The 23,979-nt window shown below is 44.6% G+C and overlaps 10 protein-coding genes across 10 annotated transcripts; 5 read left to right on the top strand and 5 right to left on the bottom strand.

The window, feature by feature from the left end:
- Positions 1–774: 774 nt before the first annotated feature.
- Positions 775–2,112, top strand: V865_000207 (uncharacterized protein; the record flags this gene model as incomplete). The annotated part of the gene is made up of 4 exons (XM_066224039.1): positions 775–872; positions 953–1,044; positions 1,114–1,330; positions 1,398–2,112. 4 exons carry the CDS (start codon positions 775–777, stop codon positions 2,110–2,112), a joined length of 1,122 nt encoding a protein of 373 aa, XP_066080136.1.
- A 316-nt stretch (positions 2,113–2,428) lies between these two features.
- On the bottom strand, positions 2,429–3,139 carry V865_000206 (uncharacterized protein; the record flags this gene model as incomplete). The annotated part of the gene is made up of 3 exons (XM_066224038.1): positions 2,429–2,723; positions 2,823–2,967; positions 3,043–3,139. The coding sequence occupies 3 exons, from the start codon at positions 3,137–3,139 to the stop codon at positions 2,429–2,431; spliced, it is 537 nt and encodes a 178-aa protein (XP_066080135.1).
- A 710-nt stretch (positions 3,140–3,849) lies between these two features.
- V865_000205 (uncharacterized protein) lies at positions 3,850–5,687 on the top strand (the record flags this gene model as incomplete). The annotated part of the gene is made up of 7 exons (XM_066224037.1): positions 3,850–4,056; positions 4,117–4,159; positions 4,230–4,264; positions 4,383–4,636; positions 4,739–5,018; positions 5,111–5,363; positions 5,458–5,687. 7 exons carry the CDS (start codon positions 3,850–3,852, stop codon positions 5,685–5,687), a joined length of 1,302 nt encoding a protein of 433 aa, XP_066080134.1.
- Positions 5,688–6,292: 605 nt separating this feature from the next.
- Positions 6,293–8,053, bottom strand: V865_000204 (uncharacterized protein; the record flags this gene model as incomplete). The annotated part of the gene is made up of 2 exons (XM_066224036.1): positions 6,293–7,876; positions 7,952–8,053. The coding sequence occupies 2 exons, from the start codon at positions 8,051–8,053 to the stop codon at positions 6,293–6,295; spliced, it is 1,686 nt and encodes a 561-aa protein (XP_066080133.1).
- A 346-nt stretch (positions 8,054–8,399) lies between these two features.
- On the top strand, positions 8,400–9,557 carry V865_000203 (uncharacterized protein; the record flags this gene model as incomplete). Its single annotated transcript, XM_066224035.1, has 7 exons — positions 8,400–8,435; positions 8,502–8,531; positions 8,613–8,666; positions 8,726–8,769; positions 8,830–8,929; positions 9,047–9,268; positions 9,438–9,557. 7 exons carry the CDS (start codon positions 8,400–8,402, stop codon positions 9,555–9,557), a joined length of 606 nt encoding a protein of 201 aa, XP_066080132.1.
- Positions 9,558–10,361: 804 nt separating this feature from the next.
- V865_000202 (uncharacterized protein) lies at positions 10,362–11,193 on the top strand (the record flags this gene model as incomplete). The annotated part of the gene is made up of 6 exons (XM_066224034.1): positions 10,362–10,365; positions 10,459–10,507; positions 10,596–10,652; positions 10,741–10,810; positions 10,920–10,964; positions 11,110–11,193. The coding sequence occupies 6 exons, from the start codon at positions 10,362–10,364 to the stop codon at positions 11,191–11,193; spliced, it is 309 nt and encodes a 102-aa protein (XP_066080131.1).
- A 625-nt stretch (positions 11,194–11,818) lies between these two features.
- On the top strand, positions 11,819–12,489 carry V865_000201 (uncharacterized protein; the record flags this gene model as incomplete). Its single annotated transcript, XM_066224033.1, has 2 exons — positions 11,819–12,286; positions 12,385–12,489. 2 exons carry the CDS (start codon positions 11,819–11,821, stop codon positions 12,487–12,489), a joined length of 573 nt encoding a protein of 190 aa, XP_066080130.1.
- Positions 12,490–13,303: 814 nt separating this feature from the next.
- On the bottom strand, positions 13,304–15,864 carry V865_000200 (uncharacterized protein; the record flags this gene model as incomplete). The annotated part of the gene is made up of 5 exons (XM_066224032.1): positions 13,304–14,408; positions 14,459–14,532; positions 14,587–14,732; positions 14,794–15,591; positions 15,684–15,864. 5 exons carry the CDS (start codon positions 15,862–15,864, stop codon positions 13,304–13,306), a joined length of 2,304 nt encoding a protein of 767 aa, XP_066080129.1.
- Positions 15,865–17,241: 1,377 nt separating this feature from the next.
- Positions 17,242–19,421, bottom strand: V865_000199 (uncharacterized protein; the record flags this gene model as incomplete). The annotated part of the gene is made up of 5 exons (XM_066224031.1): positions 17,242–17,727; positions 17,852–17,964; positions 18,138–18,273; positions 18,447–19,136; positions 19,227–19,421. The coding sequence occupies 5 exons, from the start codon at positions 19,419–19,421 to the stop codon at positions 17,242–17,244; spliced, it is 1,620 nt and encodes a 539-aa protein (XP_066080128.1).
- Positions 19,422–19,887: 466 nt separating this feature from the next.
- On the bottom strand, positions 19,888–23,055 carry V865_000198 (uncharacterized protein; the record flags this gene model as incomplete). The annotated part of the gene is made up of 14 exons (XM_066224030.1): positions 19,888–19,904; positions 19,972–19,992; positions 20,058–20,124; positions 20,187–20,354; positions 20,415–20,472; positions 20,522–20,571; positions 20,638–20,732; positions 20,785–20,941; positions 21,005–21,190; positions 21,238–21,498; positions 21,549–21,795; positions 21,845–22,227; positions 22,282–22,388; positions 22,578–23,055. 14 exons carry the CDS (start codon positions 23,053–23,055, stop codon positions 19,888–19,890), a joined length of 2,295 nt encoding a protein of 764 aa, XP_066080127.1.
- Between the last annotated feature and the right edge of the window lie 924 nt (positions 23,056–23,979).

Below are 23,979 nucleotides of genomic sequence, written 5' to 3'. Positions count from 1 at the left end.
TTCTTCTGTATATAAAGTAAGATAATCCATGAATAGGAATTCTGTTGCTAGTGGCTCTTACCACCATCACCTGGATCCTCGTCATATCTTTAAGATTATCTGGCGATCAATTGATATTTTTAATAACTTTTGATCGGACCTCACCGTCATACCTCATCCTTCTGAATAGGCACATGCACGCACCACTCATTCGACATGACATGCCGCACCGCCACACCCTAAAAAACGATTACCATTCAGGGTAACACACCACGTCATCTTCATCTGCGTCACCAAACGTCACTCTTTCTGTGTGTGTGTCGATCCTTGTCTCCTCTCTGGTTGTACTCGTATGTGGAGTGGCAAAGGGAAAGATGACCCCTCCCAAGCCGAGACTTCCTTCCTTAGCCTTGATTATACAACCGAGCCGAGACTTCTTGGTTGTCTAAAGGCTTAAAGCTTATGATGGGATATTCCTCCTTCTTCCTCTGACCCCACTCCCTTTACCCCAGACCAGTAGAACCCTGGTTCATCATGACCTTTTGAACATGTATGACGTCCAAGCGGTTCAGGATTTTTATGATTTTTTTCCAAGATGTTCGTTCAATTTCGTTTGGCTAAACTAGCATTACGCACTGCTTTCTGCATACGAGTGTCATCGGAATCCTCTCGCTACAGGTATATAAATCAAAAGCTGATAGATTGGACACATGTTTCTAACTTTCTACATTTATCTCAATTAAGCAAACGATACGATAGCTATCACTCACCTACTTACAACTCGATCAAAGCAACATGAAGACCACCTCAGCTATCATCGCAGCTTCTGCCCTAGCAGGTACAGCGTACGCACAGGCTAATGCTACTTCCATCGTACAGAATGGATTGGGATAGTGAGTGCAACTTTCAACTGTAGGTTCGTAGTGGCGACATAAAGGGTTCTAACGACGTTGTCTTTTTGAATTGGCCGTAGCTTGTCAGGAAATTGTATTGCAACTGTATTGTCGTTGAGCGAGAGCAACTCGCCCTTGAACCAGTGTCTCGATGGGAAATTATTAGCTTCTAGTGAGTCGATCGAAACACCATAATACCTCAATCAGAGCTATCACTGATCAATGTCATCCCCTACTATAGTTGTTACTGGCAATTCATCAATCATTGAACCAGTTGGAAACTACCTCGACGAATTCTGTTCATCCCAACCATGTTCCAATGAGACTCTCACCAACGCCACCCAAACCCTCTTGAGTGGATGTGCGACCGATTTGACTACTTTCGGATTGACCAACCAGACTGTTGAATGGGCCGTTGCTCAATACCCCCTTGTTAGGGATGTATTGTGTTTGAAGACGTGAGTGAACACTTTCATATCCCTCAACGTCTTTCGGTATCATAAAACTAACGTCATCTTGTAACAGTTCAAACCCATTCACCGGTAATGGTACTTCCCCATCCAACTCCACTTCTTTAACCAACTCTACTTCCTCATCCAACTCAACCAACGGTACCTTCTGTGCCACCTCCTTACTTACCGAATTTGAATCATACCTTGGTGAACCTCTTACACCAACCAATATCGCCACCATGGCTTTGGGGGGTAACAGCAGTGCCGTTGACGCTATCAAGTCCATCCCTCCTACTGCCTTATGTGACGAATGTATCTTTGGTGCATTGTCGTTAATCGAAGAACAATACCCTCAATTAGGTCAAATTCGAATTGGAGGTGACAGTACCGGTAACATCACCATCAACTCATTCCTTGAACGAACTTGTAACGCTACTGCCTCTGGTAACTTCACTGTCCCTACCAACGGGACTTTACCAACCAACATCACCGAATCAGCCGTCAACTCCACTTTGACTCCTGTCAACGGTACTGCCCCTCAAGCCAACTTGACCGCCGCTTTACCTACTCAATTCTTCCCCTCGGTTACTTCTGAACTTGCCTCGCTCACTGCTTCAGCCACCGGATCCGGAGCTGCTGCAGGTTTGATCTCTAGCGCTGAGAGTGCCGTCGCCAGTGCCACCGCCGCTACTGGTCCAGGAGCTTCTGACTTGGTTTCTAGCGCTTCAAGCTTGGTTGCTAGAGCTGCTGTCACCGATGTAAAGAAGAGATGGATCGGTCAACAATAAATGTAGTGTTCGATCATGATGGACTTTAGTCTGAATACGATTATACGGAAAAACGAAATATAGAAACTTGCTTGCTATCTATCAGCTCAAACACGAAGAGCGAAATATTATGTATCCATAGTGCATCAAAATTTATAGTATAATATCTTGACATATTCATAGTCATATGCATTTGCACCTTCAATTTCTTGTGTGACGAAATATGTTACAACATTTAGACTGAAAAGAAATCTTAACTAACTGCCAGAATCTTAGGTTGAGGACAGTATATCGAACACCGATAGGGGTCACCTGGCAGAAGTGATGATTTGCAATCTCACAAATGCAATCCACCTTCACTAGGCTCATCCGATGCAGAAGGAGCAGCCGATCCTCCACCCTGATCTTCCACTATATTTCTGGGTAATCTATCTATATCGATATTCACATGTGAATCATTCCTATGATTTGTTGTCTGTGGTTGTGGTGGTGGTTGAGAAAGATGACCTGCGCCAATAGACTGTGATTTGGGTTGATCGATTGATAATCCATAATGTTCCAGTCGAGCATCCGAACCTAGTTTGTTGATCAGAGCGAGCTTGATAAGGGTTATACGTTCAGATTGACTAGATCTGAGATACGCATTGTGAATGGAAGATCAGTCATACAGTAACCGACAACGTAGGAAGTGTGAATAGCCTGTGATGGATGTAGAGGAACGTAAAACTCACATCGTATCTTCATTCTCTTTATATGCCTTTCCTATCTCCCCATCTCCATCTTCATCTTCTTTGCCCTCTTCTGAATCTAAGTACGATTTGAGGTCGGATTGGGTACGCTGTAAGTGCTTGATTGAATTTTCCAAACGTTTGATCTCTAATACCACGGAACACACGTCAGGCCTCTTGGGAGAACTGTATTACCTGCATGTAATATGTATATTTAACTCACCGTTCACCAATGTCTCTACTTCCAGACCCATAGCTTCCTCCAGAGAGAATGGTTGGGCATGTTTGGGTATAAATCCGATAGGTGTTGACGATGTCATCGCTGGGTCTATTTTGATGGAGCGAATTGCAGGAGTTGAAAATGATGGACGGGATGATTTTTGACACTTGATGTGTTTGCGTGGGCAGCTCACTTGAAGAAGACAGGACGGATGACTTGCTAACTTTAAGATATCACATGTGCTCACGAAAGTGGATAAAGTCAAAAGCTAAGAGTCTACTGTTGCATCGTCGTCATACACTTCAGCTTGCCCTCCACTATTCATGTCCACTCGATGGCACCCCCTCTGAAGCAATCACAGCTTGCACCACTGGGTGGTGCCTCTGAACAGCTCCAGGTGTGCTCCATTGATACAACAGCTCGTTAGCTCTACCTATACCGGCATGCAGTATGCATAACACATGTGCTAGGACGGCTGATGATGCGGTTCGGTTTGCAAGCTGTTTTACAAGTAGATCGGCGGTCATTCAAATTTGTCGCGTGTCTCTTTTCTTCTACCTTTTCCTTGCAATCGAAAGATGACAGATTCCAGTAAACTGTATATCATCATCGTCATTCACCTTCATCTCTATCGCATTTTAGTTCAGTCGCCTCTTTGTATCCAGCCATCAAACGCATCCAATTGCTTGTCACAGGTTGGACGGATCTAAACTAGGACTCGTCACAATTAGACCCTTACCCTCCAAATACCTCCTCGCCACCTTCACCCTCATCCTCCTTACACTATTCTACCTATCCTCGACAATCGAAATGCCTATCCCACCACTTATATCTTCTAACCTACCTTCATCAACAGGTCCATACCAAGTAGGCTACGTCCCCCTCTCGCATAAACCCATATCACCCTTTTCGCACCCTCAACCGACATTCGTCGAGACTGGGTCTCCCGCATTGAAAGTCCACGATATAAGCTATTCGGTCTTTTACCCTACCGATGCGAAGAGAGGGGCGAAGGGAGTGAGCTGGGTCCCGCAGCCTTTTTGGGGAGTCGTAAAAGGATATGAACTGTTTTTGCAGGGGAAGACTGGACAGGTGTCTAGTAGAGGCATGAGGTGGTTAGGTAAATCTATTCGATTACATTCTTTCACCTGATGGTGTGTATTCTGATCGCAATATGGGATGATTCGTAGCTAGTACACTGGGATACATAGCTGGTAGATTACGAGTGAGTATCTTTTTCTTTTTCTCTCACCTGATGGTGTTCTCCCCCTGAGTCAAGTCTTTCAATATCGACTACATCTCTCTTGAGTACTCGCTTATACTGCTGTTTTTTCCCATTGCAGATACCGGTCCACCCATACGCCTCTCTCCTTCCTCCGACCCAAGCATCAGGTAAATACCCACTGGTGATCTTCTCACATGGTCTGGCGGGTACTCGACATACCTACTCTCAATTTTGTGCCGGTCTAGCTTCGGAGGGGTACGTGGTATTGGCTTTGGAACATAAAGACGGGAGTGGGCCTGCTGTCTGTTTATCGTCTGAGGAAGGGGATGGGGATGGGAAGGTGTTGCATTATATTAGACAAGGCGACATCAAGTGAGTATATGCAGTACACTCATATACATGTATCATACTTGGCATCCTATTTAAACGATACCATTTGCTAACAAGCATTATGTTACTGTATTAACACTATAGATGGGCTGCAGGCGAAGATAAATCCCTTACTCATTTCCGAACTCTCCAACTTGATATCCGATCAAGAGAAATATACGAATCCTACCACACCTTCAAAAACCTAATCACGAACAACTCGCTGGAGGGTAATAATGCTTATAACATCCTGAGTGAGGTGGGTGATAACAAGGAAAAACAGAAAGATGTGGAGAAGAAGAAACAGTGGATCGATAATTTGAAGGATAAGGTGGATTTTGAGGATTTGAAATTGACAGGACATAGCTTTGGCGGTGGTACAGTTGTAAGTCACATTATACACGCAGTACTGTGTAACCTCATCGGATCTCCTAGGCAGATACCTGAATATAGCGCTGATATGCTCCATTCTATCAGCTGCACATCCTTCAAACACCTTCACCCGACCCTACCAACCTCCCATCATTACCTATCAAACACGCTATAGCCCTTGATCCATGGCTTGAACCTATCCCCTTACCATCTTCCTCTACCAAATCGCATCCCACCATGCCTCCTATACTAGTTATTAACTCTATAGGTTTTACAGAATGGTCAAGCCATTTCACTAGGTTGGTAGGTATGATCAAAAGTGCTCAAGGCAGTTTACTCAGTATAGTCGGTGTAGGACGTAAGTGAATTTCTTATTCTCAGCAAGCATCAAGGAGTACGGAAATAGAAAACAGAAGGAGGAGCTTATGGAATGATAATTCCTTTACTTTTAGACCAATCATTCTCTGATTTCCCATTACTTGATCCCCGATCTCACAATTCCGCCAAACTCCTTTTAAATAAGATTCACGATCTATCGACTTTCTTCCTCCAAGGGAAATTGAACGAATCGGTCGATGTGAAGGGTAAGGCAGTCGACGAAGGGAAGTTGGTTAAAGATGAGAATGGGAAATTGGGTGATAAAGAGGGTGAAGTGATTGTGCATCTCCTAGGGAAGGAATAGATGATACGATGAATCTGCAATTGAAAGATGGATTAGAGGTTAGAGGTTAGATTTACCTAGATGTAAGTATTTTATCGGTATCCTATACACGGAGAAAATGTTGTCTGTATCCATACGTTAATCATATGCACTTTGTATATTATTGACTGCAACCTGATTGATCTGCCACTCAGACGAGATCCAACGGGAATGGACTCGTACTCCTTGCTCATTGCTATATGCATGAACATATGATGGTTGATGTATGTTATATGACTAAACAGGTTACTTGTTACTCAGACATTCCACCTCCCTTCCATCGTGCGACGGAATCTCTTTTCTTTCCATTTCCTTTTCGATGTGACATTATCATATGATTGATAGTTTTCTGCTGAATTGTCCTTGACATGGGTACAGTGGACATCTTCCATTCACGTTGACGAATGTGTTATTCACGTCTTGTTATTGAAATTACAGGTTCGCTTCTTTCCTAATGAGAGTTTTTGGCGTTTGGCGTATATTTCAGGATCTTTTTCTCTCCTGTCACAGTCGTTTTTCGTGCTTGTCTGATCATTCACCTTGATTTATCCTTGATAATCGAATCATCCCATCACACTGTGCCATGTCTATATCCCCTCAAGTGCTCCTGGACCTTTCTTCCAGAACAGCCTAGGTCTAAATCTCGTAGGTCTCATTTTCATTATTTCTCTTTCTTTGTGCTTCTCATCAGACCATCCTCTTAATCCTTCTCCAGTCCCATTCTTATCATACGTCCTATCTCTGTTATCTCGCGGTGGGATCCCTACACCCCTACCTCCATGTGGCAGTGGTAGGATGTTATTCGCTCTACCTCTTATACCCATTACTTGTCCTCTAACAGGTCCAGTAGGGTTGATAGCGTTAACTCCAGTTAGGGGAGCTCTAGGTCCCGGTCCTAGTCCTGGTGCACCCCGTCCACCAGTCAAGGGCACAGCTATAGGACCATTTCCACTTCCGACCTCAACCTTGGCAGGATGTATCCTTTCGATTCTCATTGGTAAATCCCTAGGCGGAGGAGGTATCCTCCCCAATCTGCCCGCACCACTTAGCTCAAATATCCATCCCCCATCTTCTCGAACATTCAAATCTAATTTCTTCCTACCATTAGCCCAAGCTTGTTCTTCCTGCTCAACCAAATCCAACAACTTATCTTCAGGTATGAAATGTATCTTCAATACATCGCCCGTGTCTTCAGGCCATTTGGTATTTTCCACCTTCTCAGCAATTTTTATGGCCTCCTCTACACTGGAGTACGTAGCGTAAGCATGAGATTTCACACCGGATAACCATAATCCTTCGTACTCCTCTGAAGCGAATGGCATTTTCGCTGTGGGCAATTTCGCTGACGAGGATGTAGATGCAGGAGTGAGATAAGAATGTAAAGTAGAATGAAGTAATGGTCTCTTCAGGTTGTTAATGTACAATACTGAAGTGGGTGGTTCTTTTATATGTGAAAGGGTTGAAGGCAATTCGATTTTCTGTCTTTTGGCATTCCCATCAGGTGAATTTGATCGAGGTCGTTTCTTACTTTGTTCTCCGCCGTTTTCATCTTCCTCATCTTTATCAATCTGCATATCTTCATCTTCATCTTTCTGGTCTTCCAATTTGGGTAAAGGTGATAATCTATTTGGTGGACTTGGTGTAGCTTTCTCCAATGAGATCTCCTTAGTTTCCTGAGCAGCAACCACTTTTGCTACTTCCGCATCCAAAACCTTAGGCTCAACTTGTTCTATACTTCTATCCGCTTTTATCTGATGATGCTGTGTAGATGGGTTCTCAGGATATCCATCAACCATAACTTTCCCCACTCCCACTTCCTGGGATTCCTCCTTCTGCGTGGGTATAGGGGACAATCGTCTTGGTGGACTTGGAGTAGGTGATAAGACTGCTTTTGCTTCCTCTTCAGCTACCACTTTAGCTACTTCTTCATCTAACGCAGCGGGTTCAGTCGATATTTCATCTTTTGTAACATCGCCTGGAGTTGAAGGGTGATGTTGAGTAGAGGGGTCTTCGGGATATCCATCAAGCATCGTACGTCCTACACCCTCTTCCTGTTCTTCGTCCTTTGTTGTTGTTTCCGTAATAGCAGCTTTGGCATCCCCTCCTTTCGTAGCGTCCTCTTTCTGGGATTGGGAATCAGAGTCCTGGAAAGCTTGTAATCTATCTGCGAGCTGTACATGCGTGGATCCCCGTATCAGCTCACAGTCTGATTGAGCGGTGATTGGTATAGACGGACAGAGACTTACATCCTTCTTCAGACCCTTTGTCTCTAATCCTCTCTTCGTAAGCTCTTCCTTCAATTCAGCTACTTTGAGCGATTTGACGTCGACCTGAGGGAATTCTGACATCTTCTATAGGTATCTATCGGTTGGGTATATAATCTTAGTTGATCTGGAGAAAGAAGTAGAATCATTCACTCGACAAGCAAGTATGAGCAGCTCGAAGTTATGCAGTAGGTCGTCATCCCAAGTTAACGGTATTGATGTTGGGCATTAGCGGAATCAAATTCATCTGTAATGGGATTACAAGGGCATTACGATTCTGTTTGTTACTGCTCCTCCACCCTCTCTCGTGAACCGTGTCTTGACACCCTCCATCCACTTCCAGATAAGCTCATGGACCGTCTTCCCACTATCAACCTATGATACTATCACTGTCTCACCACATCCATACCAGAGCAGAGAAGAGCACATCATGTCAGCCGGTGCAAAACAGTACAAAGCCATAGGGGTCAGTCGCTCTCCGCCCTTATCCCGTCCGAGTTCGACTCGCAGCTGATGTGTTGACCCTCCTCAGGACGATATATGGAAGAGGACGGACAAAGTGGTATGCATCATACGTATCCAATGAGCTGAAGGATAAACAGTATCTCCAGTGAGTCAGCTGACATGAAGACATGTGTCATAGAACGCCGAACTGTTCACCTTGACATATGGAGCTTTGGTCGTTCAACTCATCAAGGTATGTCTGACTGATCCTATGCCTTCTCGTACCATGCTGAACTGCAAATATTCAAATAGGATTACGAAGATTATGGAGAAGTGAACAAACAGCTGGAGAAGATGTGCATTCACCCTTCATGCCACTGCACAGGCCAAAGCTCATTTTAATGTGAATTACATAGGGGATACAACATCGGTACGAGATTGATAGAGGATTTCCTAGCTAGAACGGGATTACAGAGGTGTCAGAGTTTTGCAGAGACTGCCGAGGTGATATCGAAAGTGAGTACAGCTTGGATATAAAATCAATTGATCTGGAACAGATGCCCATTAACATCCATCATCTTCCCTGTCCTCTTTCCTGTTGGTTATCGCTAATCACCACTTTTGGACCGATAGGTAGCATTCCGTACTTTCCTTGGTATTTCTCCTTCACTATCCTTTCCACCACCATCATCCAACCAGCCCTCATCGAATAATCTGCCCCAGCCGAGCGAATTCATCTTGACTTTCGATGAGAACCCTCTTGCGGAATTTACGGAACTGCCAAGGGATGCCAGGGAAGGTGGTCTTTGGTTCAGTAATGTCCTGTGTGGGGTGGTAAGAGGTGCTTTGGAGATGGTAAGTGAATAAATACCTTCAATTCGTTAAGATCAGTGGAGAGTATAGTCATCAAAGATGGGCGCGGGCTTTGTAAGCAAGGATGATCGTACTGTTTCAGGAACCCTGCTGATCGGATCTGGCGACATTCGTATAAAGTGCTGACGCAAATTGCTCTTTCATCTTTCAGATCCAGATGCAAGTGGAAACTCGGTTCTTGTCTGACGTATTGCGAGGTGACGATTCGACGGAGATGTACGTGAAGTTAGTGAGGATATTGGAGGAGGAGCAACCAGAGAATGATGAGTAGACTGTCTGATGTACTCAGTCAGCTCTATATTGTCGTTGAGCAGACAAGCACAGATTCGGCTTGGTGAAGGATGTGTTTGCCATATATACCTCGTTGTTAGTACATGCATACGAACCAATATTGATACCCATGAGATATACTTTACGTTATGGCCCAAACCACACTTGATGAAGGTGTGACTTAGCAATATGATCCTCAACCAGCGGTATTGAGGTATCGTGAGGCGACAGAGTACATAGCATATGTGTTTCGATGCTAATCCACGATGATTTCGATGAGATCGAATTGAACGCACCTATCTTGCCTCGTCGTTAACACGACGTGACTGATTTACCATCAACACATCCCCCCGCAGTTCCCGTACAGAAATAACCTCCATTTCTATTTTTAGGTTTCTCCCACTTCAAGGTCCCCGTAGGATCATCAGATCATCGTCATTTTCATGGATTCACCATTCCTTCTGAGCAATCAGGATGTCACGCTGCATAGCTTCTGTTCTATTTTTGCTACCATGTAGCTGGCGGACAAACGTTCCTATTGTGTGATGCAGAGTCAAGACGTAAAGTGACGCAATCCCCCTCTTCCAATTCAATAGGAAACGAAGGAGTAGTATGACGAGTTTCCCATCAATGAATGATTCAGTATCTACTCAGGACCCAGACAACCTGTATACGACGTGGAGATGCGATGGTAAACTATATAAAGGCTGCCTTGTGCGATAATTCTGTTTACTCTTCCCTTCATCAATCCCATTAACGATACTTCACGAATAACGAATCAACCGTATACACAAGACAATACAACATGGGTGAGTACTACACCAGTCCGCATCCCTCACAAGCTCTAATATTCGTCTCGACGTCCGGAGTACAAAGCTGATATGTTGAATGCTGTACTGCAGGTCTCTTCGATTACTTCAACAACGATGATTCGGGCAATCAACAAGTTTAGTGAGTTTACACTGCTCCACTCCCACAATACAATCACTAGTCTATCGCCCATCACAACTCGGACGTTAATGTGGTCGCTACCTCATAGCAATCTCGACCCAAACAATGAAGAGCACAAATCCAAGCTCTCTCACGAATTGATCGGGTGAGCTTTCTTGCTTTCTTTCTTACTCTTCTCCTTATATGCACCTTGGCATCTCGCTGATGCAACGAATGTACCCTATGGCGTTTAGCGGTGCTGCCGGATTCGAAGCTATGAAAGCTTATGAGAATCACTTGAGAAACGAGGGTAAACCTCCTAACGTGAGTTCCAAATGACTGTATTCTTATCATCAATGCGAAGATGTACCTCTTATCGAGTGGTATGGTAAAATTGCGATGGCTGATAGTCTTACTCCTACTTGTCATTCAGCACGCCTTCGCTAAAGAGCTCATAGCTGGTTTCGCTGCTGCTGAGGTAGATAAGCTCTTCGAAACCAAAGGTGAGTCATGCGATTTATCGTAGCTTTTCCCGTCGTCAGATCACATCGGCCATACTTCAAAGGATCAGTCGACACTTGGTCATACTGTTCATACAAGCTGATACTGAATTTTTTTTTCAGGTCTCGACTTACGACAGAGAAGAAGCCAAGAGACATGCTAAAGCACAAGCCATCGAGGCTCTCAACCAATCTGGAGAATACTAAGCTAGTCACTTCTCGATCATGATATCTCATCCATAGCATGACAAATTGTGAAAGCGAGATGCAAATTGTTAAGAAGTTTTATTCAGACGATGTAAGAGATTGTGATGAGATGGCATTGCTCATAGTAAGAAAATCTTCTCACCCAGAAGTACGTCCACCTTCATCCACCCTCAACACTCGACTGAGACTCTGGAGTCACTGCCAAGTGACGATACCAATGCAAATCCTCTAACAGTATCGTCCTTTCTTGGCTCATGATCGATTATCATCCTTTACACCTTTTACAGCTAATCAATCCACGTTTACATCCTTTATACTCACCGTTTAGCTTGTGGTAAGCTAAGGAGATGGAATGAAAGGACTCGCCAAGCTGATCATTCGGTCGAGGCGATCTTACGCGTTATGACCGATAAGCCAAGAAAGGTTCCAAGTGTTTTTGAGATCAAGGAGATCAGGTGGAATTGCGTTTCAAGGTATCACCTGGCTTGAGAAATGCAATGAGCTCGAGGGGGCCTGACATAGTATAACATGTTGTCGCCCACTTGTGCGAGCACGAAGCCTTCCCATTCCGCATCTACCAGTCTCCATTTGAACAAAGTATAATTGAGGTCAGAGACCGTATACTATGTTTCACCCAATCAGCAATACATTCCTTACATCCCTGTTACTACTGCTCACCTATGTAGATAGTAGAGCACTACCTCAGGAAGACGGTCAAACACTTGACTCAGCCGCAGTAGATTCCTCATCTTTCCCTCCCGTCACCGAAGCTCCCTCGACTACCATCCCCGAGGTAACTTCTACTACTAGCACGACTACCACCGCACCACCGCCCACCGATACACCTCAGGTATTCATCGATGCGGAACGTGGTATCGCAGTGGATTCGCTGGACCCCTCGGGAGTCTGGGTAGATGATAGATGGAGAGGTTTAGGTAGGATGTTGAGAGCTTTCCAATTTAACGATACCTACTTGACCGAATATTTCCAAGCTTCTTTTTACCCCGTGGACAAAGATTGGAATAGACAGGAAGGACCGGATCCTGATTCGTATTATTCGTGGACGACAGGTGCGCCAACAATGGTAGCTACGGTAAGTCATCATGCAGTCCGCCCACATATATAAGTAAATCTATGAGTATGCTAATGGCACTGTACTGTATGAACTTCGGATCCTAGTGTACACTCCAGGTAACTGCCAGTCCCACCACAGATGTGACCTTGTCTATCAATACGGCGAGTTTACCTACGCAAACTCCAAATGTGGATGATGTGGCACAGCTCTCTTGCCGTTAGGAGAGATCCGTTCGCTACTGTTGAATATTGAGATACTGTAAGGGGCAATATAATACGATATGATACGATGTGCAGGGTCAGAGCCGATTGCAAATTACAATGCAATGCTATATACTCTTTCCTAATGTTATAAAGTATGGACATCCCCTCTTAAGAATAGCTTTGACTTATATATCCGCCGATAAGCAGTGTAAAAGAGAACATCTTGAGATAAGTTGCGATTTTACGATCTCGCGAATGATCCTCTACTGCATTTCGTCATCACCTCTATCGTCATTTCCACATACACTTACCGACATGTTCTAAAGTCCGAACCTTCTTGAGTTTCAGTCTTCTGCCTCTTTCTTTCTTTTTTTGTTCGTTCTCTTCCTGTGACGTTTGGCCCACAGTTGGCCGTGATGATGAGAAGGGTGGGTAATGGAGGAATCATTAAAGGTGGTAAGAAGGGGGAGAAAGGGGATAAGGGCGAGTCGGGGCGAAGAGGTAGGACGAAGCGTGGAATAACATGCCAAGAGTATTCGGGATTCAAATGGATGAGCCCTTCACAGGTAGTGCACAAAATCAATCGTGACTGAGAATCTGCAAGTATGCAAGTATGACTTCATAAAGGTGAAAGATACCTTATCAAAGGTTATCATCCATATATATATATATATATATATATATACAGTACGATCATATACTCCATCAAGGAGATCATAAGCAAGTCGTTAGATCTATATACAGCATGTAAAGGTATCGTATCAACTCCGTCAAGGAGATAAACCGTAGAAAGTGTATGAATCTATATACATTTCAAATTCGTTGAATCATCTTAGAAACCGAATTGTTCATCCTCAAACTCCAAGCCTCCACAACCCCTTACTTTATATTCCTCCAATTTCCTCACTGCAGTTCTAACACCTTCGATCAAGCTCTCAGGTCCACAGGCAGTGACCAGCACTCCCGAGGGGTCGACCATCATCCTACCGTATCTCGAGATGATCTCATCTGTGAGGGATTCCAAGAATATACTGAAATTCGGTCTGATCGGGTTGACGGAGATAGTTGACAGCGGGGTGTTATTCTTCATTGAAGATATCGAAGATAGAGTGGAAGTAGATGAAGTCGAAGGGTTCCTACACAAATATTGATATTTTTCCTTATCCGCTGCTGAGGGTTGTCTCTTGAGTGTAGTAGCAAGTTCACTTATTATCCAATCGTCAGGCAAGAGGTTAAGAGGTGAACTAGCAGGGCATCGAGTCACAAAGATCTTGACTCTCAATGCAGTAGGATTAGGTCTCTTGTGACCTTTTCGACGTCCTTCGATACATTGAATTTCCCATTGTTTAGCTTCATTCACCAAATCCAGTAAAGTCGACATGAGCGGCTTCGCGATATCTTCCGTTCGGACCATCCAAATCAAGTCGATCGTTCTAGCTCGTACCACTCCAGTCGGCGCACGCCTTACCAGATCTTGAGCAAGAGATAAAGATTGCGTGATACCTGATCCTCCCGCGACGAGAACGACTGATGAGAAAGATGGAGCGAGAGTGTTTCCAAGACCTCCGTACGGTCCCTCGACAATGATAGTAGCGTTATTTCGTCCGCCTTCTGCACGATCCTCGAGGTCCGACGAGCGTTGAGCAAGTTCGTACAAGCTGTCCGTCCAATCTCCAGCACGTTTGCACATGAGTACTAAACCATCGCCATTGGGTGCGGATGCAATAGTGAATGGATGAGATTCGAAAGCTTTCCTAATACCCAAAGCCGGGACTCGGATTCGTACGTGTTGACCTGCTCTCCAGCCTGTTCGAAGAGCCGGGAGGGTAATGACGGTTGTACCAGCTCCGGGAAGGGCTTGAAGTTCAGCATGGGCAACTCGAGTCTTGGTGATAGAGCAGAAAATGGAGATGGCGTAGATTGCCCCTGCGGCGATGCTATGGGGTATGTCAGTGTGATTCCGGTATCGTGCAAGGGCTTCACATACCAGAATGGGACAGCTTCAGGTACGTGTAAAGCGAGACCCAAGATCATTCCGACAAGTCCGATGAAATGGCAGATCTGGATGAGGAATGTCAGCTAGGGTCTTGCGGATTCATCGATTACCGAGCTCACCTCAAAGATGCCGTGGCAGGCCTTTCGTACCCAAGGAAGAGAGGTGATCACGATGAGGACCAAGGCGAAGTAGGAGAGGATACCCCACATGGCAAAGGGTTTTGCGGCATAGGTGGAGAATTTGCCAGCAACGGTCCATTTGTACACTGCGAGGTAGGAGCATAAGCATCAGGTATGGGCCGGCAATATGGAAGGGATTTAACTCACTATAAGCAGCGGCATGAATTGTACTAGCCAAAAACACAACTCTTCCTACGATTTTATGGTAGACCTTCAATCTCTCGTATCCTTTCCCAACGCACAATCCGATCATATTCCCTCTAACACCCAAGGCGATGACAAGGGGTACTTGAGCAGTAGCTACTAGACCTGACCTCATCCAATCTCCTCCGTATCCTTTATCTTTCGATGTAGGGGACAAGTCTGACTTCCAGATCAATGCGAAACAGATCAATATCATATATCCACTGATCAAGTACAGTTGAGGCAAAGTGAGGTACGACTTGAGGTGACTCGGGAGTTTCGCCAGGGGAGTAAACAATAACCACGATGATAGAGGGAGATGATGGAGGAGTGGGATGATATGAGGAGGTGGATAATGTACTGGCGAGTCATACGATTGAGTCGAAATATCAAAGGGTGAAAGAGCTTTCGCGTCGAGAGAGGTGGAAGAAGCGAAAGGATCTTTCTTAGAACAACTATCGTTATCTGGTGAAGATAATGGTGAACTAATTTCGATTCGTCTATTTTCACCTTTCCTCAATAACCATCCTTGCGATAAATCACCTCCGGACACTTCTCTCTTGGGTTGAGGCTTGATCGTTTCCAAAGCTTCTTTGGTGTAAGGGTATATCTTGACCAAATCGTTGTTATTTGACTTTGATTTTGATTTTTTAGAGGATGACAGAGAAGCGAAGAGTCTAGCGAGGAATCGAGGATGGGAGATTATCATGCACAAGGCGAGTAATCCGAGGAATGCAAGATAGAGATTGCGGGGCATTGAGCCTGTAAATAGACTATGAATCAGCTCATTGCTCTGTCACATTTCACAGATCTCCACTCAATTATGGTATCGACTGTGGTGGTAGTGTACTCACTACTCATCTCCGCTTGATCCTGCTTTTGTTGTTGCACAACCTCCGTCATATTCACGCTTTGCTGAGCAGCCGTCACGGACGGTACAGCGGCAGCGACGGTTTGGGTAGCAGCGAGGGCATTGAAGGTGACGGATGCTCCGTAGAGTACATTGGCAAGGGATGGGTCGCCGATGAGGGGCATCGTGGGGTCCTAAGAAGGGTCTGAAAGGTATAGAAAAGAGAGTGTGATGATCAAAAGAATGACTGTTGTTCTCGTCGTGTTGGTTTTCCGTGATATCTATCTAGTACATTGATGTAGTGGTGAAGTTGTGTGGTACAACGGGGGATGTGGTTGGGCTGTGACTGCGAGAAAGAGTGATGAGCATTAGCGTATACGTATTTATATCATAGTGAAGAACGAAGAATGGATGAAGAAGAAAGAAGAAATGAGAATGATGGATCGAAGGTGAAACTGTAAAGTGAAAAAGCACATACACAACAGAAGGGGGTTTTAGGTAGAATGTCGATCCGTGCACTGAATGTATCGTTGGGTTGATTGATTCACCAATTGGACGACGAACCTGCCTTTACCAATCCACTGGATAGCCAGAACAAAGAATTCTATTCAAGCAAATGTGGACCGGCACCTTTGGTAGCTATTCCAGTGTTCGGATCTTGAAATCTAGAAGATCGATTGGTACGATTGCGACGATGGTGAAGGGGTGAAACTCAATCTTCTAGAATGTGTAGCGGGGTTAATGGACGTTCCTGCGCCTCTTCTTATTTGTGTCCAGCACAATCGGTCAATCAATTTGTCGAGGATGTCGAGTGGTTGAGTTGAAGGAATATAATCAATGAAAGTCTGAGAAAAGCAACAATACCAATCAAGAAGGAAAGAATGAACGAAGTGAGATATTCTCAAGATCATGAATATCCTCCTCCTTCTTCTTCTTCTTGGAATGCACCTCAGCCTGACAAAAAGTCTCTTGTTCTTCTTGGCCAAGCACGGAATTCACACACACAATTTTCACGATTCCCTCAATGTCACGTCTCGGAACAACCTTTTATTTCTTTTCTTTTGGTAGTGCTACGCGGTGGCGGCAGTGTGATCAGGGTAATAAATATATAAATATGCATGACGTGAAGGCGCGTTTCATCTTTTCATCTTTGGGTGCACCCCCACTCCCACTCTTCATTCACGTTATCTTAGCACAAGTCTGTCAATCACCGCATCACAAAGCCAACGTCAAGTCTGAGAAGGAAAAGTGCATTCTTGAAACATCTATTTCCACCTGATTGAGCGGACAATGCGGGTCTCTCAACAGTCAGAAGGTACGGTACACTGGATAATTGATTGGGTCCAACATGGTATCCAAGCAACTAGCTCCATGAACTGAAAAATATGTTGTTGTTCAACATCTTCCGAAGTACGATGATATTCTACCTCTCATCTATCAATCTATTGATGACATTGTCCATGCAATATACAATTCTAGAACATCTATCTTGCTTTGACCCACAGCGCAGCACACTCTATACGATCCGACGCAAGCCGGAGTCGGATAGGGGTCATACCAAATTAGATATCACCCCATCCCTCCACAGGTCCAGATAACCATTCCCCTCCCCATCTTCCATTCTCACCCTTCCTCAGTACAAAACAATCTTCCAACCTCACTCCTATACCTTTAAAACCATTAACTTCCTCATGGTTCGATGGAAGGTATATACCAGGTTCTAAACTAAATACATTCCCTTCTTGGATCTTCCTTTTGCCTTGTGGTCCTTGAATGACATAAGGCGATTCATGGCCTTCTAGTCCTATTCCATGGCCTAATCGATGAGTGAATATACTAAAGTCGACTTCGGCCTCATCTCCATGTACATCAGAGTCTTGGTTTTTCCACTCAGTGACGACTTTGCGGGCAGATTTATCTAGATCACCGAAAGTGAGAGATCCATTAAACTTCAGTAACATCTCGTACGGTGCTCGTTGAGCTTTTCGAACCGTTTCCCATAGTTCAGTATGTGATTTCGGTATAGTCGAGGAGGAAAGAGCGAATGTCTGTAATAAGCAATGAGACATATCAGCTTAGTTTTCAGCGAGATAACGACTTGTGGGATGATACGATATGACGTAGATGGGATACAGGGATAGTGGCGTACAGCATATAGAGACTCATACTCACTCTGGTGATATCAGAAACATATCCACCCCATTTCCCACCAGCATCAATCAGGACCAAGTCTCTCTTGGTCAACTGACGATCTGTCCCAGATCCATGAGGAAGAGCGGCGTTTTCTGTATATGACCATGCAATGAATCAGCTCAAATCACCATCCGACATCAAAAAAATAAAGACGATTTCCTTCCGTCCGAATCATTCAAGGGAATAACTCCCCCATCGCAGTATTGCAAGTGGTTTCGGGTGAGGTGTGCAAGTGTATGAAGATGAAGTATGTACACTGACTCACCACCAAACAAGACCAATCCTTCTCCACCTATTAAACCAGTCTTGCCCATTTCTTCCTCTAGAATTTTCGAAGTTTGAGATTCGGTGATACCTATATACATCCTTTCTCTCGTCTTTCTAATGGCATGTAAGGTGAACTATAATAATTCAGAAATTATATCAGCCTTGAAGCTCGCTCCAATCTGAGGAGAGCATAACAAGATTCAGAGACTTTGATCCTTGGTATTTCAGTTGTAACTGCTAATTCCGAAGTACAGTACTGCAATGTTCACGTCTATGTCTATGTCGATACAAATGTCCCTTTACTCACCTGATTAGCACACTTCAACAACCCAATTTCCCAATCACCCTTCCTCTCCCTCACTTCTCTCACTTTCTCTTCCAACCCCGGGCCTGTCACTTCGTCCATAATCTCTCTTAAACCTCTACCGATGAATTGCCTAACTCCATCATCCAGTACGAACCTCTCCACACCCCTCTTTGCCAGATATGTCGATAAGACAACATAAGGCGATTGATCTTCTCTCCATTCTACCCATTCTACTTTACCTCTCACCTCCTCCGGCAAGTTCTGTACTATCAAGCTTGCTCGTAGAGCTTCGAACGATGGAGTAAGAATTACGATTTGAGAATTGATTATGGATATTAGGAATGGTCGTTCTGAAAGGAACCATTTATCTTTTGAGAAAGAAGTGTAATACTCTGTTGATGGTGATGGTTCGGATATCCACGCTGTACCATTTGGCAGAATCGAGGATAGGTATCCGAGTCGGTCGGAGTATATCCCTTCAGGAGGGGTGAGGAGTGATTGACAATGTTTGACTAAAGTGGGATCTAAGGATTGTACCGATCTGAAGTGGGCGGAGAAGGGAAGTGAGAAAGGGTGAAAGATGAGTTGACATATAAAGAATGATAAAATTATAATGAGTCGGAGTGATATAAGTATCTCCCTTCTTCTTCTGGTTGATATACCATTGGACTGAGTTATCAAATCGTAAGACTGGTAGCCCGGCAATTACATCGAAGGCATTCTCAGCTTGTGGATCACTCAACGAAAACCATACTAGAATGGAAGCTATCAATCACTCACCTGCTTCTCCACATCCCATGCGTTCTTCTCCATCTCATTGTCTCTACTTATAGGCAAGTACGATCTAGCTGTATACGTAGGTCTGCTCCCAGATGACTGCAATGGTCTCAATATCGAGTCGAGATTGACCGGTTGACTGATCTCATATCGTGGCCTCTGAACTTCTTCCTGAAGGTGAGGCGGTACGCAGAACATCTCGAGGCGTTGTGAAGATTTGACAGGTTCAAGTACACATAGACGAGAAGATGAAAAGATGTTATAGATATGATATACCTTAGATACCAAACAAGTCCTCGTCCCCTGTTGATCCATTGTCAACATTACCTGCGGGATCAAACTGCTCATCGTCATCATTATCATCATCATCACCCCATCGGTAAACACCGGCCTATCCGTTGGTGATACCCATCAAGTACATATGAGAATGAAAATGCATATAATCTACCTTTAGTTTCCTTTGTTTGCTCAACCACATCGTATAGATGCTTTTATTATATACCTTGTTTTGTTTACTACCGAGAGAAAGAGAGAATCATATTATATGTTATAACCAATTTTCATCCTCGATTTACCGTTCCATTCACTGTCCATCGCTGTCATCTTCCCCTAAATGTCCGTACCTTCTGAATTGTCCTTTCAGATGCCAAATCCACAAAAATCACTATACGATCGATTCGGCTGCGACAAGTAAATCCATCAGCTATTCGTCTCTACAGCAAGGTCGTTTCAACGGTTCAACACTTACTATCGTCAAATGGGTTTTGGGCTATTGTAGAAATCACATCAGTCTCACTTATCCTCACCCTGCACACCATTCAAAACTAAACTCACGATCGTATGGGAACTTTCTAACAGCCACATCACCAGCATACGTGTAAGGATCCCAGCTGACTTGTGACTATAATTAAGAGAGATTGTTAGTATCTACATCCTTCCAGCCGATTTCCGTGTCCGACTCACCAGATCGATCTCCCCGAATGCCTGTTCACTGCCGAATGTATAAACGTCGGACACATCTCCTTCATCATAGTCAATCCTGATCTGTTGCGATGTTTGTCTGGAAGGATCATTCAGGAGGTAGTTGTGAGGAGTGAGGACCATACCGGATTGGGCGGTTGAGAAGACGGTCTAGCAACGCCGAATTTAACACTAGTCCTTGCACCACTGTTAGGGGAGAGAGTCACTCACGTTTGGCAAATCACCGGTGTGGGGTACATGGTGCATGCCCAAGTTGAACCAGAGTACTCTGTAGCAATGAGCATCAATCAGCATCAACCGTAAACTTCACGACTCACAAATCCTCTTGGACAAGATTCTCTCCGTCGAAGAATTTATCGAAGTTGACCTAAGCATCACCCGTGCGGGATTAGCTTCACCATATCTCCCGGAACTGTGGCCGTTCCCAACTTACAAGAGGATTAGCAGTATCATAATCATTCCAAGCGTTCGCAGCTTTCAACTCGGAGTCTTTTCGTTTAGATACGTAGTAGGCATGGGTAGCGAAGCCTAGGGTCATTGGTAAGCTCAGATGTCATGCATCACAAAGCACAGGACTTACCGACTGAGTTGAGCAAGTTGCTCGAATTGGTGATCGTCAAGTGCATACCCGCACCACCTCGACTGGGCATGATCTTGTACCCTCTAGGTTCACCATATTTGTTGGGCGCGTCTTTGTTGACCACGATGACTTGTTCTTGTGCGTTGGCAGACCAGTTCTACAAGATCGCGGAGGTTAGTCGATTTGCTCTTGTGAGAACTTACAGGCTTAGTCGACTTACCATCTTACCCTCATCCTCGTTAGCAACCTCCTTCCTGACCATATGCATAGTATTGCTAGTACCCTTGCGCCATTTGTATTCTTTCTCGACAGGTTCGATAACGTGCTTAACCAGGGTATTGTTGGTGCCCAAAATATCGAAATCGATTTTGAAATTAAGCGCATGGTCGTGCATTGATCCGGAGAGCTATGTAGGGCGTCAGCAAGGCCCATAATTAGAGGTATACGACCCACCCCATCATGAATATGATAACCGTATTCGTCGTTCTTAGCGTAATAGGCAGATTGGATGTATCCGGAAGCTCGAACGACAGTCTCAATTGTACCATCCATGAAGAAGTTGTAGTCAAAGTTGTAATCGTAGTTACCGACTGTGGAAATACTTCGAACGGTCAAAGCGATTCCTTTGGTGACGGAGACGTATGTTTGGGTGGAATGTCGTTGAATAGGGTGGCCGAGATCGTGCTCAAAGACGGAGATACCACATCGGTGGGACTAAAGGGGTTTTAGCGAGAGCAAGGCCGAGTGAGTAATATATGGCTCACCTTTGAGAGCTCAGAAGCATGGAAAGAGGTGTTCATGCAATAGGCATATAGAGGCATGTCATACCCTGGGACTTGGGAGAAGGCGTATGGACCGAAACCGTAGAAGGTGTCCATGTAAGAGGTACCCGATTGAACAGGATCATTTCCGGCATAATGCGCGATAGCTTCTTGCAGACCAAGCTCGTAGATGATTCTTTGTCCTTTGTATTTGATATCGTAAAGTCTCATACCGGTGTCTCGGGTGAAACTGCACCATACGTCAGTGTCAAGACCAAGTCCATTGAGGTAGAACTCACGTAAGGTAGAAGGTGAAATCCATCCATTCAACATATTTATTTTCCTCATCAACCTTGAATCGTTGACCTCCAGGTTGAACACTCATAGGAGGTACTTCAGTATCAAGAGGAAGATCTTTACCGGTTTTATCGGTCTCGATCCATTCACCTCCCATGTTAGGAGTGTACTTCTTGAAATCGGATGATTGCCAAGCGGATCTGAAATCATCGATGGAGGTGTAGTACTCGTCACCGTATAGTACACCTAAGAACTTCCATTGGGAATTATCCCTACCGGTGATGTCGAATTGCATGTAAAGACCTTGAGGAAGGAGCGTTTCACCGTCGAAATTGATTGAACCGTTGTTCATCTGTCGAGTGGCAGGGTATCGCCAGAAGCCGACCTATAGTGACAATCCATTAGCATTTATTTCAGTAAAATGAACTAATGTACTCACCCAGTCAATCACATGATCATTCCCATCCTCATCTTTCTCATGCCAAAGTGGATCAATTCCCCATATGTCAAATGTATCGTTGAGGTCATCCTCCGTTTCGATGGTAGCTGTAACAACGTCAGCTCAGTCCACCCTTATTTGCACTCACCATTGAGCACATCCGAAATGATATCCTTCATTTCCATAGCAGTGTCGGTGAAAAAATCACTTCTCGTCAGCTCATATCTCTCAGGACTTGACTCACTAGTGATCATCCATATCGTACACTCTGATCTTAGCATCTTCAGTATGAGTACCGAAAGTGTAAGGGTAGTATGTCGAATCATTGGTGATAGGAATAGGACCAACCACCCAATCTTGAGCGTACGGTTCTTCTGTCGCACCGAATAACAAACTTGCCACAGCCCATCTTTCAGGTTTATCACCCTGTCCATCTAAGTAGCCAAGTGCATCGGTCTTGTTAGGCGGTAAGAGGTCAACGACCATGATGGTGTTGTCCCATTCACCGGCATCATCCACTGCAGTGAGGTTGAGATCTTCCCTTGAGTGGAGGAAGCTGATGACATCGGCTGCTTCGTCGTTGGTAAGAGAGATCCAGATGTTGTTTTTTGGTGCGGTGGTAGAAGGTGACGACGAGGTTGTATTGACCGAGTCGGTAGGCAATTGACGTCGGTTAGGTCGCCATCCAGGTCGACGGATGGACGAGATCTTTGGCTGAGGTATAGCCAGGGTGGTACTCAGAAGAGCGAGGAGGGGGAGGGTGGATGACCACATGGTGAGTGGTTATAGGTGACAGGTGTAAGAAGGGTGCAAGGGGTTTTTTTTTCGGTTGAGGACAAAGCAGAAGAAGAAGAATTGATCGTCATCATTGGAGTGTATATATATGTGTACACTTAATGGCTCATTCTGTCCTTCGGCTATCGGGGCCAGGACCAGCATTGCATTGAATAACACAGCTTGTGACCAATCAAAGATCTCGCACGGACCATGTCAGAACCACGACCCCAGATTTTGATGGTGACAATGAACAGATGATGGTGAACCACACCTCGTGTGCTTACGAGTTCACCTCCTTTAACCCAATCCGGCTTTTGTTTTCAATAATATCCAGTCCCGTCTTCATTTTCGTGACCCTTTATACCAGATATTCCTGACCTATGGGAAAAAGCCATCTCACATCTTTCATTCGAATTGCTAATGTTCTCGTTTCTTATCTATAAACTGGTGCTGGGTTTACCCGAATTCTCGGACAAACGCTTATCTCATGAGCGACTGTAGTATCGGTTACACGCGAGACATCCCCCGTGCCTAGCTAGAATTGGACGCCACAAATGATACAAAAGATAAGGAATTCTTGGAATGCATGTACAGTAGAGTATTTTCAGAGCTGCGCTGAATCATCTCGGTGCCCATAGGAAGTGGGCATACTTGTTCATCATTTCATATCGACATACAACGCTGTGATTCACTTCAACGATCCGGAATTGCCGGACCGGGTACTAGATCTAGATAGAGATATCTGATCATTGAACATTACATTTTAAGGAAACTACAGCGGAAGCAAACAGCCAAGCTCATCTCGTTGGATGAAGTGCTGATCGATAGGATCTCCATCTGGTCTCCGATAAGAAAGACTCACCACTGCTTATCGCTAATGATTGTTATTAAAGTACCCACTGTTCCGAATGACAGATGTAA

This window comes from Kwoniella europaea, chromosome 1 (genome assembly GCF_036810445.1).
Source record: "Kwoniella europaea PYCC6329 chromosome 1, complete sequence".
In the NCBI taxonomy this organism is placed as follows: Eukaryota; Fungi; Basidiomycota; class Tremellomycetes; order Tremellales; family Cryptococcaceae; genus Kwoniella; species Kwoniella europaea.
Note: the sequence above shows the minus strand (reverse complement) of the source record. Positions and strands in the feature narration are given on the sequence as shown.